This window comes from Chiloscyllium plagiosum, unplaced genomic scaffold, assembly GCF_037043375.1.
Source record: "Chiloscyllium plagiosum isolate Xiang-an unplaced genomic scaffold, Cpla_swu_hap1 HiC_scaffold_4, whole genome shotgun sequence".
NCBI lineage: Eukaryota > Metazoa > Chordata > Chondrichthyes > Orectolobiformes > Hemiscylliidae > Chiloscyllium > Chiloscyllium plagiosum.
In genome coordinates this window covers 31,957,587-31,974,480 of record NW_028270142.1, presented here as the reverse complement: position 1 = coordinate 31,974,480, position 16,894 = coordinate 31,957,587, and the positions used below count along the sequence as shown (strand labels likewise).

The window sequence follows — 16,894 nt, the reverse complement described above, 5'->3', positions numbered from 1 at the left end:
TATACGATGATGCCAATGGTGAGCTTCCTCAAGCAGCTCCTGGAAAGCGGAGAACTTTTGGAACAAGGATAACACCTTTAAAAACGAAGGGCCCAACTTAACTCTGTAAGTGAATTCAGTTTAGAGTTAAAATTGGGCCCACTGAAACAAACCTGATCCTTTTTCTCAGATCAATCTCACCTAATATACTTTTCATGACACCAATGAATTCCTTCTCTATTCAGCAATACATCCAAGCATCACCCAACCCCATTCACCAGATTGGTTTCAGCGATCTTTGGCGTTATACTTCTTCCACAACTTAAGTTTCCAAGACCTTACTACTTATGCCTAAAAGGCTATACTCTAATTTTTCAAGGCTTTATCAGAATGAACTGTTGTGTCAGTTCCTTTCATAATTCTAAAATCTTAAGTAGTTAATCTATTTTTTTTAAAGAAAACTTGCTCAAGTTTCTTGATCTTTCTTTGCATTGTCAGCAATCTTTACTGCTTGCTTAAGTGGGATCATATGGGATATGGGGTAATCTTTTAGCCTGGACAGATGATTGGCTGATGGATAGAAGACAGAGAGTCGGGAAAAAATGGTTTTATTCTGGGTGGCAAGATGTAACTGGTGGACTGTCACAGAGTTTGGTCCTTGGGCCCCAGCTACTTCCAATCTACATTAACAACATGGATACAGGGACAGAAGACGCTCTAGCCAAATTTGCAGACGACACAAAAATAGACGGGACAGTAAATTACAGGGAGGAAATAAGAACCTTATAAATGGATATAGATAGGTTAGGAGAGTGGGCCAAATTGTGACAGATGAAGTTTAACGTGGATAAGTGCAAGGTGATAATTTGGGTCAAAAAAAGGGAAGGCGACCTATTATCTTCGGGGTGCTCCAGAGCGGAGGGATCTAGGTTTACTTGTTCACGAGCCACAGAAAACTAGCACACAGATACTTCAGATAATAAAGAAAGCGAATTGTTGGCTTTTATAGCTAAAGGAATAGTATATGAAGGTATGGAAGTGTTGGTGCAACTGTACAAGGTATTGGTGAGACCGCACCTGGAGTTCTGCGTACAGTTTGGTCCCCATATTTGAGGAAAGACACAGTGACATTGGAGGCCGTTCAGAGGAGGTTCACTAGATTAATTCCAGAGATGAGGGGTTCGTTGTATGAAGAGAGTTTGAACAGTTTAGGCCTATACTCTCTGGAATTCAGAAGAATGAGAGAGGATCAAATTGAGGTATTCAAGATGATAAAAGGTGTGGATAAAATAGATATGGAGCAGATGCTTCCTCTTGTGTAGCATTCTAAGATGACACGGCATAGTCTTAGGATAAGGGGTAGCAAATGTAAAACAGAGTTGAGAAGAAACTACTTCTCTGAAAGGATTGTGAATCTACACAATTTGCTACCCCAAAGTGTGGTGGATGCTGGGACAATGAGTAAATTAAAGGAGGAGTTAGACTGATTTTCAATTGGTAATGGGTTGAAGGGATATGGAGAGGAGGCAGGAAAATGGCAGTGAGGAACATATCAGCCATGCCTGAGCAGATTCGATGGGCCGAATGGTCTAATTCTGCTCCTATGTCTTATGAACTTGTAAGTGCTTGTCCACACACAAAATATCCCTCCTAAGTATTGTTAGCTAGAAATCCACCATGTTCCAGATCTTTTTCTCATTGCCAAACAAAACTATTGCAATACTGATGCTGCAATACCACAGTCAGAATAATAAAACATTAAGTACGATAATTAGACACAAGATTACTGTGATCAATGTTATTAGAGATAAATAAGTACATAAATAATGTAGGAAATTCAGCACTGCAATTGGTGCAGCATATTTTTCAAGTAAAATTAAATTTGAAGATGCTGGAAATACTCAGCAGATTAGACAGACGTTGTGGAGAAAAACATAGTTAACATTTCAGGTGTCAAAACTTAAGACCATGTGACCGTTAAGTCCTAAGAGCAGAATTAGGCCATTCGGCTGATTGACTGCTCCACCATATGATCATGGATCGTGGTTCTGCATGGATTGCAAGATTCCCATTGTGCAGAGTAGAAAGACTGCAGGTGTGGCATTGTGGACCTTTTAGGCACACTTAAGCTGTACTATATCTGAAATGGATTCCGTGAGATGTCAAGGCATAGGAGGAGAATTAGGCCATTCAGCCCAACAACTATGCTCCACCATTCAATCATGGTCCATATGATTCTCAACCCCATTACATTACATTACATTACATTACATTACAGTGTGGAAACAGACCCTTCGGCCCAACAAGTCCACACCAACCCGCCGAAGCGTAACCCACCCATGCCCCTACATTTACCCCTTACCTAACACTACGGGCAATTTAGCATGGCCAATTCACCTGACCTGCACATCTTTGGACTGTGGGAGGAAACCGGAGCACCCGGAGGAAACCCACGCAGACACGGGGAGAACGTGCAAACTCCACACAGTCAGTCGCCTGAGGGAATTGAACCCGGGTCTCTGGCGCTGTGAGGCAGCAGTGCTAACCACTGTGCCACCGTGCCGCCCACTGTGCCCATTCTTCTGCCTTCCCCCAGTAACCCTTAATTCCCTTACTAATTAAGAACCTATTTAGCCCTGTCTTTAATACAATCAATATCTTGGTCTCCAGACCCCTCTGCGGCAATGAGTTCCACAGATTAACCACCTTCTGGCTGAAGAAATTCCTCTCCAACTCTGTTCCACAAGATTGTCCCTTCACTATGAGGCTGTGTCCTCTTAGTAGTGTAAACATCTTCTTTGTCCAGGCATCTCAATATTCTGTAAGTTTCAATGAGACTCCGCCATCCCCCCCCACAACCGTACCACCCCCACCTCAACCCCATCAAGTACAGACCCAGAGTCCTCAACCATTCATTATACAACAAACTCTTCATCCCCAGGATCATTCATGTAAACCTCCTCCAGAACATTCCAATGCCAGCACTTCCTTCCTTAGATATGGGACCCAAAACTGCCTGCAATATTCCAAATGCAGTCTGACAAGAGTTTATACAGCCTCAGCATTTTCTGCTCTCATGTTCTAAATATCTTGAAATGAATGCTAATGTTGCATTTCTGTTCCTAACTAACAAATGAACCTACATGTTTACTTTAAGAAAATACTAAACTAAGGCTCTGAAGTCTTTTTGTGCTTCAGATTTCCAAATCTTTTCTCCATTTAGAAAATAATGTGTGTCTCTATTTGTCCAATCTAAATGAATAACCTCACACTTTCCAACACTTTATACCATCTGCCACTTCTTTGCCTACTCTGTCTAAGACTTTCTGCAGGCTCCCTGCTTCCTCAACACTACCACAGCCCTCCACCTATCTTTGTGTCATATAAAGACACGGCACGGGGCGGCACGGTGGCACAGTGGTTAGCACTGCTGCCTCACAGCGCCAGAGACCCGGGTTCAATTCCCAGCTCAGGCGGCTGACTGTGTGGAGTTTGCACATTCTCCCCGTGTCTGCGTGGGTTTCCTCCGGGTGCTCCAGTTTCCTCCCACAGTCCAAAAATGTGCAGGTCAGGTGAATTGGCCATGCTAAATTGCCTGTAGTGTTAGGTAAGGGGTAAATGTAGGGGTATGGGTGGGTTGCGCTTCGGCGGGTCGGTGTGGACTTGTTGGGCCGAAGGGCCTGTTTCCACACTGTAAGTAATCTAATCTAATCTAAAAGGCAGCAACAATGCCCTCAGTTCTTTCATCAAGATCATTAATATACAACATAAATAGCTGTGTTCCCAAAACAAAACCCTGTGGACTCCACTAGTGACTGGCTTTATCTATACTGTCTGCCTTCTGCCAGTCAGCCAATCTCTACCCATTTCAGTACCTTACTCCAAACACCAATGGTTCTTACCTTAGTTAGCAGCCTCCAGTGCAGCACCTTGCTAAAGGCCTTCTGGAAATCCAAACAGATGGTGTCCACTGGCTCTCCTTTATCTAACTTAGAATTCTTTAAGGAGGTAATGACTAACAGATTTGTCATACATCACCTCCCCTTGACAAAGCTGTGCTGATTAAGCCCTATTTTACCATGCATTTCCTAATACTTTGCAATTTCATCTTTATAATGGACTTTACAATCTTACCAACAGCTGAGGTCAGGCTAACTGGCCTAGAGCTTCCAGTCTTCTGCCTCCCTTCCTTCTTAAATAGGGGTGTTACATTTGCCAATTTGAGGCCTCTGGGACTTGCCCTGACTTCAGTGATTCCTGAAAGGTCTTTCCTTCACAATCTTTTCAGCTATCTCCTTCAGACTTGTGAGGTTTAGTCTATTTGGTTCAGATGATTCATCCACCTTCAGACCTTGCAGCTTTCCCATCACCTTCTCCTTAGTGATGGCCACTAAACTCCCTCTGCCCCTGACTCTTGAAGTTCTGTTATGCTGCTGATGTCATCCACTATGAAAACTGATTCAAAGTACTGATTCAGCTCTTTATGTATTTTCTTAATTACCCATTACTACTTCTCCATCCTCATTTTTCAGCTATCCAGTACACACTCTTGCTTCTCTCTTACCTCTTAGATATCTTAAAAAAAACTTGCAATTTGTTTTACATTACTAGCTAGCTTACTCTCAGATTTCATCTTCTCCTTCCTTATTGCTTTTTAAAAGTTATCCTCTGCAGGTTTTTAAAGGTTTCCCAATTCTCCGATTTCCCACTAACCTTCACCACATTGTATGCTCTTTCTTCGCTTTACGCTGTCCTTCACTTCTCTTGTCAGCCACAGTTACCTTGTCATCCCCTTCGCACATTTCTTCTTACTTGGGATGAATTTCTGCTCTGCCTTCTGAACTAGCCCCTGAACCTCCTGCTATTGCTGCTCTACCATCCTCCATGCTAAGCTCCCCTTCCAATTATCTCTGGCCAGTTCCTCCCTCATGTGTTTGTAGCTACCTTTCCTCAGCAGGTTCCATCTGACTCAAGCGTGTCCCTCCCAAATTTCAAGGTGAATTCTCTCATATTATGGTCACTATTCCCTAGCGGTTCCTTCATCCTAAGCTCCCGAACCAAGACTGCCTCATTACACATCACCAGATTCAGAAATGCCAGTTCCCTGGTGGGCTCTACCACAATCTGCTCCAAAAACAATCTCATTCACATTCCACAAATTCCTTTCCTTGAGATCTGCTCCGAACCGGATTTTCCCAGTCTACCTGCACATTAAGATTCTCCATGATTATTATAATAACGCCTTTCTAACACGCCTTTTCCTGATTTATTTTCTTCCCCACATCTTGATACTGCTTAGTGGCCTGTACACAACTCCCATAGGGTTACTTTTCCCTTTGTGGTTCCGTAACTCTACCATCACAGAGTCTAAGCCTTCCAACTCTACATCACTTCTTGCTAGCAATTTAAATTCATTTGTTACTAAAAGGCAATCCCGGCCCTTCTGTCTATTTGCATGTCAGCTCAATAGGATGTGTATCTTTGAATATTTAGTCCTAGCCATGATCCTTTTGTAGCCATGTCTCTGTGATACCCACAATATCATATCTGCCAATTTCAACCCGTGCTACAAGCTCATTTACCTTGCTTTATATACTATGTGCATTTGAGTACAACACCCCCAGTCCTGCATTGACTTTCCTCTTCTCACAGCTGTCCCCCCATCTGCAATGCCTGAAGTTAGATTCAAGACCCTTTCCATTCTCTCCATCTATTACTTGTTCTGGAAACTTTTGTAACCTTTGCTGAACCCTTTAACTTTTTCCATAATTTTGCACAAAAATGAGCCTACATCTCTCCACAGAGGGTTTTAACTTGCTGAATAAATCTTGCTTTGGTTTCAGATTTCATAATTTTCTAGTATTTTGATTTGACTTAATTGTACCATTTTTGTTCAGGGACAACTTTCCTTCGGTCTTGACTTCATATTTTCATTAATAACCTCAAATTTGCCACATAATCCAACATAACAATCGTGTTTCATCAAGATCTGCATGGGCAACATAGACCAATCAACATGTTACACTTTCATCAGACTATTATAGACTTAACATAGAACATAAGTAACTGTGCCTTACTGATGTTTCTTGCCGCAAGCATGCGATATTTAGTTTGTAGCTAGTTTTTGGTTTTCGGCCTTCTGGTTTACTTTTCTGACTTGTTTAATGCACTCATTAAAAATTTTACAATTGCACAACAGCCCTCTTGAACATTTTTTGAAAGAGCTTTTTTTCTGGCTGATTTAGGCATTGTTATTTGTTTCTTTCTAAATAATAAACTGATACAGCCTACATCAAAGGAGATCTTCCATCTCGCTGATGTTCCTTCCAATTCCATTTTCGAGTTTTTTATGTAAAGATAAAGCAAAGAACTGACCTGGGGTTCAGAGAATGCTTGTTGAATGCTGTTTATTGGACCATATGGTACACCACTACCTTCAAACAGTTCCAACCAGTTTTGTGTTGTCTTGTCTAGAAATCTAAATAAAAAAGAATTCTGTGGTTTAGACATGATGTACTGATTTTGAAACTGTACAGCAGTATATCACTTAATTTGCAGTAGCCAGCAATAAAATAAAGATACACATTTCTGTACAAAACTAAACTCAACCCTGAGGCTGTGAGAGATGATATTTTCCAGATCAGATGTTTCTTTGATTTGAATGGAACCAAAATTTTACAATGCAAGCAAAAATATACTGCCTACAAGAACTTAATATTTGTTTTTATGAAACTGCTTAATTTTATCCTTCACAAATGTTATTCCTATCATAAATATTCCAATTTAAAGTGAAACTCAACAGCTTTTCCAATTTAAAGTGAAACTCAACAGCTTTTCTAAATTGGACGCAAGAAACTCAAATTCATATTGATTTTAAGAAATATTCTAGAGCTGTATTTAGTTCTTTCTGACTGGAGGCTGTATAAATGACAATAACATTAGTTTGATATTAAAAATACATTGTTAAAAAAAGGTTGGGGAGTTCTAACTCTCAGACAGTAAGGGAAATAAGCCTTTTGCAGTGCAACATCGATTGTCCTGACAAGGGAGTTACTAACCAGAGGATACCAGAGAATTGGAGAAAATTGGCAAATAAAAAAGGGAGAGTTACACAGTGAGTTATGAAAGCATTGCATGAAAGCATGATGGAATCAGTTTCAATAGTAATTTTCAAAAATGAATTGGATATATGTACATGAAAAGGGAAAATTAGTAAACTATGGTAAAAAAGCAAGTGTGGAATGAATTTACTACCTCTTTCGAAGAACAGTGCCAAGCCTAAAAGCTTGGCTTGGGTGGCATGGTGACTCAGTGGTTAGCATTGTTGCCTCACAGTGCCAGTGATCCAGGTTCGATTCCCGCCTCAGGCGACTGTCTGTGTGGAATTTGTACATTCTCCCTGTGTCTGCGTGGGTTTCCTCCCACAATCCAAAGATGTCCAGGTTAAGTGAATTGGTCAAGCTAAATTGCCCATAGCGTTCAGAGATGAGTAGGTTAGGTGCACAAGTCGGGGGAAATGTACAGTAATAGGGTAGGGAAATGGTGGGATACTCTTCGGAGGGTCAGTGTGGACTTGTTGGGCCGAAGGGCCTACTTCCAAACTGTAGGGATTCTATTCTATAAAAAAGGTTTTCAATCTGTGCTGTCCATGTCCATGGTCCAATCATCTGACAGAACATTATACAGTGAAGGAACTGAAGAGCTTCTTGTCCAATGACTGGTGTTCTCCCATCTTGCTGCTCATTGACTTACCATGAACCTATTAGCAACAAAGCATTGCATAAAATTCCATCTTACTGCACAGTAAGCTGCTGTGACCGATCCCACTCCAACATAATTCACAATCCATAAAAGTCAACATTCAATATTTGAAACAAAAACAGAAATTGGTGGAAAATATCAGCAAGTCCAGCAGCATCTCTGGAGCGAAATCAAAGGCAGCGTTTCAGGTCCAGTCATCTTTCTTCAGAACAGATGACACTGATTTCTCTCCACAGAGGCTGCCAGACCTGCTGACATTTTCCAGCTATTTCTGTTTTTGTTTGAGATTTCCAGCATCTGCAGTTCGTTCTTTTTTTTCTTACATTTAATACTTGTACTTTGCATTCATTCTCATGCCTATTGCTCAAAGAAGGCAAAACTCATTACTTCCACTTCTACTTGGCAGTTGATCGATTGTTACTGATAACAAAAGGGTTGTGTTTTTAAGAGTTTCAATTCTTTTTTCATCCAGATATTATTGCCTTCAGGAAACTGATAGATGACACTTTTCATCTTAAATCAATTGCTGATTTAAGCACACACGTGTTCACATATTTTATCTCATTTTCAAAAGGTGGTTGATTAGCACTAAAATAAAATTTGACATAGATTTATTAGCTGTCAAACATCTATGAATAATGTTAGTAAAACAGTTATCACTACACCTTAATTTAGCTTTACTAACCTACAGGAAATATCAATACCAAATGTGAGTGGTTATAATGATCACCAATCTCTATACAGGTAGGAAATCTTTAGAAAAGAAAATGCTCAGATGTGATTACATCAATCTCTGGATTGAGGACAGGTTGAAAAGGTAGGCATGGAGAAGATATTTGTAATTACAGGAGACATAAATACTAAAATCACTAATAAATCTAATAAAGTATTCAGAATGATCATCTAAATGGACGTACATGGAATAGTGTAGGTTAGATGGGCTTCAGATTGGTATGACAGGTCGGCGTAACAGAGGGCCAAAGGGCCTGTACTGCGCTGTAATGTTCTACGTTCTATGTCTTTACTAAAAGAGTAGCATGAATGTAGAACACAACACTTGATGCAAAAAGTATTCATTTGAGAAGCTTGGGTAAAAGGGTTAAATGAGGAAGGATGACAGATAGTTTATGTGCAGAACTAACTGGATTGGTCTAATGGACTCTATGTTTTGCTGACTTGGTTATATTAAATGATATGTAGTAAACACAACCACAATGCAAATTTTTCCTGTGAAGAAGTTCTTTCATTGGTTTCACTCATATGGAAGTTATTGAGCCTGAGTAAGGATAGGAATTTCCTCAAAGATGCTCCTACTCTGTTGCCATAACTGAGTGGAGGAAATAAAAATCACTCTGAACCATTGAATTTAAATACCATCATGTTAAAATGAAACATAGGCTACTAATAAAAAAAAGAATAAAATTAAACAAAATGTTTATACTTGACTCAAATTGCTGGTTTCTTCCATAAATAGCCGAAAGACAATACTGATTGGTGAAAAAGCATTTCAAAAATGTACTGGAATGTTTTTTCTGGAAACTGGATTTTAACCTCTTTTGCATCATTACTGAATTAAAACAGCTTAAAATAACTCCACAAAGTCCAGTATCCCATCACCAGTCGTCCTTTATTTACACATGCATTGTACGTGATACTGACCTAGCTGGCTCTTAAAGTGAGCAAAACCCCTAATATTCCTTTTATTTTTTTTTCGAGGAGGTCTTCAGACCTGCCCTCCCTCCTCCGTACACTCCTTTTTTTTTCTTTTTTTTTAACCCCCACACTACCACCTAAGTGTGGTAGTGCTTATTTTTTTCCCCCCCAGCACCCATGGTGTGTGTGTGCAGGTGTGAGACAGTGTAAGACACAAAGTGCACAAATCTTTATTCAGATTCCACCACCAGGAAGAAAGGAAAACACCCGGGTGGCCAGTGACAAACACTGCCCTTCACATCAAAGAGCAGTACTGTGTGATCAAAACAGTGAAGGGGAGGGGAGGGACTAAATCAAAATAGAGTTGGAGGGAGAAATGATGCACTCCACTCCCTGTGGCGCCCACCTCTCCCTGAACAACTCCAGGGTGTTGGTCGACACCGCGTGCTCCTTCTCCAAGGACACCCGGGCCCTAACGTAACCGCGGAAGAGGGGCAGGCAGTCGGCCCTAACGACCCCCTCCACGGCCCGCTGCCTCGACCTGTTAATGGCCAGTTTGGCCAGGCCGAGGAGCAGACCCACGAGGAGGTCTTCAGACCTGCTCTCCCTCCTCTGTAATATTCCTGTTTATGTCTGTCATTTAGGACTCCTTGATTGGACCAGATTAACAACCTCAATCAAGGAACTCATATTCTATGCTATCCACCTGAATGACCTTGTTCCAATCACTATAGAGTTCACATCATGCTAATCCTTAAACAAAATGTTCAATTGGGATATTGATTAAGTATTCTAATTCACTTCTGCACAAGTCCAAAACCCCCATATAGTAATGCAGATATATGAGATTGAGAAAGGAGCTCCTCAAAACCAGAGTGGCACTTGAAAATCAAACAGTAGCCCTCAAGAAAAAAAAACTCGAGTCCTGGAGAAATGTTTCCACTGTTGAAAAGATTGAAAACCAGGCCACAGTTTTAATATGCTGAAAATGTGTTGCTGGAAAAGCGCAGCAGTTCAGGCAGCATCCAGGGAACAGGAGAAACGACGTTTCGGGCATAAGTCCTTCTTCAGGAAGGGCTTATGCCCGAAATGTCGATTCTCCTGTTCCTTGGATGCTGCCTGACCTGCTGCGCTTTTCCAGCAACACATTTTCAGCTCTGATCTCCAGCATCTGCAGACCTCACTTTCTCCTCACAGTTTTAATATAATTGGGAAAAGAAGATAAAGCAATATGAGATGAAGCTTTTTCACGAGGCAAGTAATTAGGATCTGGAATGCTCTATTTGAGTATGTAGAAGTTGGTTCAATCAATGCATTCAAAGGCAGCTGGGTTATTTGAAGAGGAACAATTTGCAGGATTGCAGGGAGAAGGCTGAAGAATGGCATGAAGCAGAATGCTCATTCAGAGAACCACTGTAGACACAATGGACTGAATTGCCTCTTTTTTACATTATAATAATATCCTTCTTTCATAGTGTAAAGACTTCTTGACTTTTCATTAACATTCTATTATACCAAAAGAGTCAAAATACAAGAACACAAAAAAAAAATTGAATTTTGCCTTGAGTGCCAGGTGTCTGGTAATTTCTACATTCTGAACCTGCTGAAGACAGAAGTATAATTTCTAGTTTTACAGAGGCAACCAATTGTAGATCATCTGCACATTTGCTGTCCAATGAGGAACAGCAAGCAAGTTTTTCAAGCAGGACCTGCAGATAGCACAGCTCACTACAAGGGACTTGGCAGCCCTCCTTGTGTTTTACATTTATTTTTATGATGTGAACATTCTTGCAATTTATTGCGTCTCTCAAACCACGCTTGAAAAGCTGATTGTGAACTGCCATCTTCAATTGCTACATTTTACATGAGGTAAGTATACTGTCATGATGGAAGTTACTGGTTTTTGATATAGGACAGTAATGGGATAGCCATGTAGATCTAAGATAGGGAGCTATGGACTTGGAGAAAAACATGTGATAAGTGGTTCATATGTCTGTTTTACATCACAGGTTCAGAAGGTGCTGTTGGAATAGCCTTAACAAGTTACTGCAGTGCATCTCAAATAAAGTACACACTGATGTAATTATACAGATGGTAAAGGGAGTGAATGTTTTATGATGAATTAGGTGCTGATCAGCCAAGCTGCTTCAACTTGTATGTTGTTGTTAAAGCTGCACTTGTGCAGCCAGTTGCACAGTATTCCATCGCAATCTTTATTTGCACCTTTATGGTTGGCAGATCGCTCTAGGGATCAGAAGGTTCAGACTGGAAGCCTGTAACCAGCAGTGTGCCACAAGGATCAGTGCTGGGTCCACTATTGTTCATCACTTATACAAACCATTTAGATGAGAATATAGGTGGTGTGGTGGTATGTTTGCCGATGACACCAAAATTAATGGTATAGTGGACAGTGAAGAAGCATATTTAAAAGTAGAACAGGATCCTGATCAACTGGGCTAGTGGGCCAAGGAATGGAAGATAGAGTTTAATTTAGATAAATGCAATGTGTTGACAAACCAGGGCAGGGCTTAAACAGTTAATGGTAGGGCTCTGAGGAGTGTTGTTGAACAGAGAGATCTAGGGGTGCTGGTACATACTTCCTTGAAAGTGGTATCATGGGTAGACAGAGTGATGAAGAAGGCTTGCCTTCATTGTCAGAGCACTGAGTACAGGAGCTGGGACATCATGTTAAGGCTGTACAAAGCATTGGTGAGGCCACATTTGGAATATTGCATACAAGTCTGCTGTCCTTGCTATCGGAAAGATGTTATTAAATTGGAAAGAGTGCAGAAAAGATTTACTAGAATGTTACAGAGACTGGAGGGTTTGAGTTATAACAGGAGGCTGGATAGGCTGGGACATTTTTCCTTGGCGTTTAGAAGGCTGAGGGTTGGCGTTATGGAAGTTTATAAAATCATGAGGGGCACAGATAAGGTGAATCGCCAAGATCTTTTCCCCTAAGTTGGAGGAGTCCAAAACTAGTGAGCATAAGCTTAAAATGAGAGGGGAAACATTTAGAAGGGACATGAGAGGCAGCTATTTCACATGGAGAATGGTGCTTATATATGGAATGAGCTGCCAGAGGAAGTGGTAGGTGCAAGTACTGTTATGACATTTAAAAGACATTTTGACAAATATGAAGACAGGAAATGTTTAAAGAGATGTGGACCAAATGTAGGCAAATGGGACTAGTTCAGTTTAGTAAACCTGCTAGACAAGGACACGTTGGGCTGAAGGTTCTGTTTCTGTGCTGCATGACTGTGAGATGAATTACTTGCTACATAATTCTGAGTTGGTGACCAGGTCTTCTAGTCACAGTATTTATGTGATAGGTTAAGTTAAGCTTCTTATCAATGGTAAGCCCCAGGACATGGATGGAAGATTCAGCTATGGTAATGCTGATGAATGTAATTGGAAGGTTCTCTCTAGTATGAGATGGTCATTGCCTGGGCACAAATGTTGGTTGTCACCATACCAGCCCAAACTTGAAATTTGGCACATAGGTAAATGTTGCTGAATATGGCATGGCCTTCTTCAGTACCTGAGGAGTTAGTAATGGGTACTGAACACTGGAAAACATCAGCAAACATTCCCCATTCTGACATTTTCTATTAGAAGGAAGGTCATTGAAAAAACAGCCAAAGATGTTTGAGCCCAATTCTAAGGAACTCCTGCAGCAATGTCATACTGATGCCAAGCAACAGGTATGACAAGAAAGCACCTGAAACCATAATTAGTATCAGGGGGAAGGACGACATCTCAAAGACATCCCATTCCAGAAATTTCACAATTTAAAGGCAAAGCTGTTATACAGGAAGAGCTGTTTTCTGCTGGAAACATTTAAATCTGTTTCAGCTGTAATCCTCTCACTTCGCAGCTGTCTCACTTTCTGCAGTGTTGATAGAACTGGTGGCCAACATGACACCAAAAAAGTGACTATGCTGCTGCAGTAATCATTGTGGATTCTTAATTAACATGATTGCACTCTTCTCATTGTATGGAAGGAAAGCTGCTATAAGGCAGTAACAAAGCTAGTCTTTTTTATGCATTTTTCTGGCCACCCACTTTGCCAAAATTGCCTCACCAGAGCTAAGCAAAAATTGAAGTTTTTTTTAGAAAAAGCAGTTGCATCTTTGTTTTATCATTTAACTATTTTGCATAGGAGTAGAAGTAATTTTTTTTCCACACTTACTGGACTTCGTATAGCACATGTCATCCCTTGACTAGAGAGTGAACAATGTTACTCTCAAAATCATGTCACCAGACAGATAAAATTTTTGAGCCGGTGGAAGAAAAACTATAAAAAGCAAAACATGTGAGGAAAAAGTATTGAGAAAACAGAGGACTGAAAAAGAGTGAAACATCGAGTTAGAGTGAAGGAAAAGAAAGCTACGGAAAATGAGAAAATAGAGAAAGGTGAGAAACAGAAAATGAAAAGGGAACGATGAAGCAAAGTAGGAAGTAGAATATTACGCAATTAGAAGTAAGATGAAAACAAAAAGTAAAAACCAAAGAGAGTGGGAAGAAACATTCAGCAAAATAGAAAACTTAAACTATGAAGTAAAATGGAAAGAGACAAAGAGCGTGAAAAGAAGTAATGTTGAGAATGGCAACCAGCTGACAGGGAAGGAAAGAGGAAACTAGCAACAATGAAAGGGAGAAAAAAAAAGAGGGAGATAATATTTGAGATAGAAACTGTTTCTGTCTGACTCTGCAATGAAATAAATGTCACAATTCTTTCTTTCATCTATTCTCTCCCGCGCTGAAGCTGTGGTTGATCGTTCCACAGAGGTGACAAGGCAATAAGCATCACAGCAGGCTAGTGTTTCAAGATCTGGTTAGATGAGTCAAAAATAAAGTCACTGCTAGGCTGTCAGCAACTTCCAAGTTATCATTTTTATGACGGTAACTTTTCTTCCTAGTCATATTGCTATATATATGAAGTTAAGTTTAAACATGGATAAAACAAATGCTTCATCGTGAACATAGAAACAAAAGAGAGGAATATTTTCAAAACCTTTATACTTTTCAGTGTCCATTATTCAACCTTTCCAAGAAACATAACAGCGAGCCAGTGTGTTAGTGTTAAAAACACATTTTTGTGAACTGTGAGAAAGTGGAAGATGAAACATTTGGACAATTACTGGATTGCAAAGGGTTACCACATGACTTCTTGGAATTCGAAATTTTAACGATCATGACAACTGAGAGTGACCTGTTGCTTAGAGAAAAGGTGAATAAATTTGAAAAGTAAGTACCCAGCAAATCTTTTCAGGTAGATTTGACAGTCTGTTTATATGTTGGACAACAGGCTTGGGGAAATGAAAACACTAAGGTCTGTATGGTTTGTTGCCGAGGAACAGACTCTGACTTTTCTCCACTACTTTGCCACAGGTTTGGAAGCTGATGGATGTGTTGGAAAAGGACCTCCAAGCTGGAATTAACAAATTCTGTATGTCCTGAAAAATGGGAGTTTTAAGAAACACCTCCTTCTCCCTGAAGGCAGTTAAGAACTCAGTTAAGTATTTTCTGGCAACCTGAGAACATTCCAGAAATTTCCATTTCTGATCTCCTCATAAACACTAAAGGCTAGATTGTAAACTCAATTCAACAACCTAGGTCAAACCTAACTTCCATACTTTGCAACCTACAGCAACTGGATCTCATTCATAGGAAATCAAAGGACTGAAAATTTGGCTTATGCCATCTTCTGCATTCAAACTCTTCACCCACAGGAACGTTTTGTTGCTGACTGTCTTTTCCTGCCAGAGTATCTCTGCAGGGCTGTTCTTTGTCCTGATTCTGTATGTGTGTGTGTATTTCAGGATGAAGGATGATCTACAGCTTAAATCTGAATTGTATCTTAATTAATAACTAATTTTGCCACTAGTTTAAAGAATGTTTTTTTCTTAATTATCCAGTTATTTGGATTTATTGAAGAAAACTGGTGAAAATCACCTTTATTCTGGCTAACAGCAACAAAGAGAAACAAACTGACTATATTCTTGATTAAGCAAAATATTCATAATTTAGTAGTAGGATAATACATTCTTCCTGTCAGATTGTAACGGTCAGGTCAAATTTAATATAAAACATTGTTAACACACGGCTTAAAATTAACAATTTTATACTTGCTATAAAATGGCTCATTAGCTGCCAGAAATATGTCTCTGCCAACAAGGGGAGGAAAAGCCCACTTAATCCCAAGGTCTGCAGTTCCATCTACTGACATTTTAGTTTAAAACAACCAGCCATCTGCTATAATCCAGAAATCATTGTGAAAGGCAAAACAATTAGTATAACTGGATTAGTTAACATTTAATAGGTATCTTTCTTCTTTGTTTGTATCCACAACCATACAATTTGTAGGTCAGTGAATTATTCATCAGATCCTAGTCTACTTGCCTTAATTTTGAAGATATTCTTACATTAAAAAAACTGTACCTGCCTTCCAAGAACTGTAATTTGTGTTTTTTGTTTGGCTAATGGTGGAATTGTTGGGTTAGATCAGGCAGGATATGTGATTTTTATATGCAGTAAGTTATCAGGAATATAAACGGTCATAAGAACTCTGAAGAAAATATATTTAAATTATCTTCCATGTATTAATATTATCAGCAAGAAAAAAATTCTAGAAATAAACAGTTGGGTATATACCTTGAACTGGCTTCACTTCATAATGGAGCATCTATCAAGACAGTTGTCATCAGTAATTTTCTTTTAAACACGAGCTAGCTACATTTTTTTGTGTAACTTAAATGTAATGGATAACAATAGAACAAATATTCATTTTTTAAAAATTTGACTTGCATAACAACCCTTCCCCAAACAGTAAACTGAATTTGTGGTCAATTAATCAATATTCAGTTTAACAATGCAGAAAGTGTTCAGGTGCAGTTTATATTTTGCCAACAATTTAATTTGCTACCAGTAAAAAGCTGGCGTCCTCACATTATTTCTGAAGTGAGCTGATAAATACATCTCCCTTTCCCAAAGACATTAATAGTTTTAACATCTGATGACCCTCTGCAATGTTGAGAGAAACATGATACACTATGTTTTACAGTCTCAATGTACTTTTTATCTGATGAGAGGCAAAAGTTTAAGCTTCTAGTTTTGATTGGGCATTATTCACTGAATGCTGCAAATATTACGTAAGTTCTGAGATTTCAGCCAACTGCACTTTTCAGGATAATAGTTGGAACTAAGGGCACCTCTAAATCTGTATCGAACGGCAGCTGAGAAACAGGCTGTGAGAGATTTCAAACACATATTTTCAAACTGCAATTTTGAACTAAGTGATCATCAGGAATTTTCAATGCTGCTGTTAAATTGACACTTAATGGTCGATTTTCTAAGCTATAATTTTTTTTAGATTTGTAACTATTTTATTATTGGCTAAAATGTTTAAGAAGATGTATGCTGTGTTCTTCCTTGGCTATTAACCATGTAAAAGTTAACCTTTATGCAGGCACCTAAAACAGGCTCAAGTGTGGGGTGC

At 39.5% G+C, this 16,894-nt stretch overlaps 1 protein-coding gene and 1 pseudogene across 6 annotated transcripts in view; both read right to left on the bottom strand.

The window, feature by feature from the left end:
- The window catches only part of sugct (succinyl-CoA:glutarate-CoA transferase), a 475,105-nt gene that overhangs the window by 262,896 nt on the left and 195,315 nt on the right, over window positions 1-16,894 (bottom strand). For all 6 annotated transcript variants that reach the window (XR_015756922.1, XM_087986077.1, XM_087986079.1 and 3 more), the window contains exon 12: window positions 6,355-6,457. Coding sequence is in view for 5 of the 6 variants with exons in the window: in XM_087986077.1 (XP_087842203.1) it covers window positions 6,355-6,457 (103 nt within the window). In the remaining variant the exon portion in view is untranslated. The remainder of the gene's footprint in view (window positions 1-6,354; window positions 6,458-16,894) is intronic.
- LOC148150104 (uncharacterized) overlaps window positions 16,563-16,894 on the bottom strand; it is a 28,268-nt pseudogene continuing 27,936 nt past the window's right edge.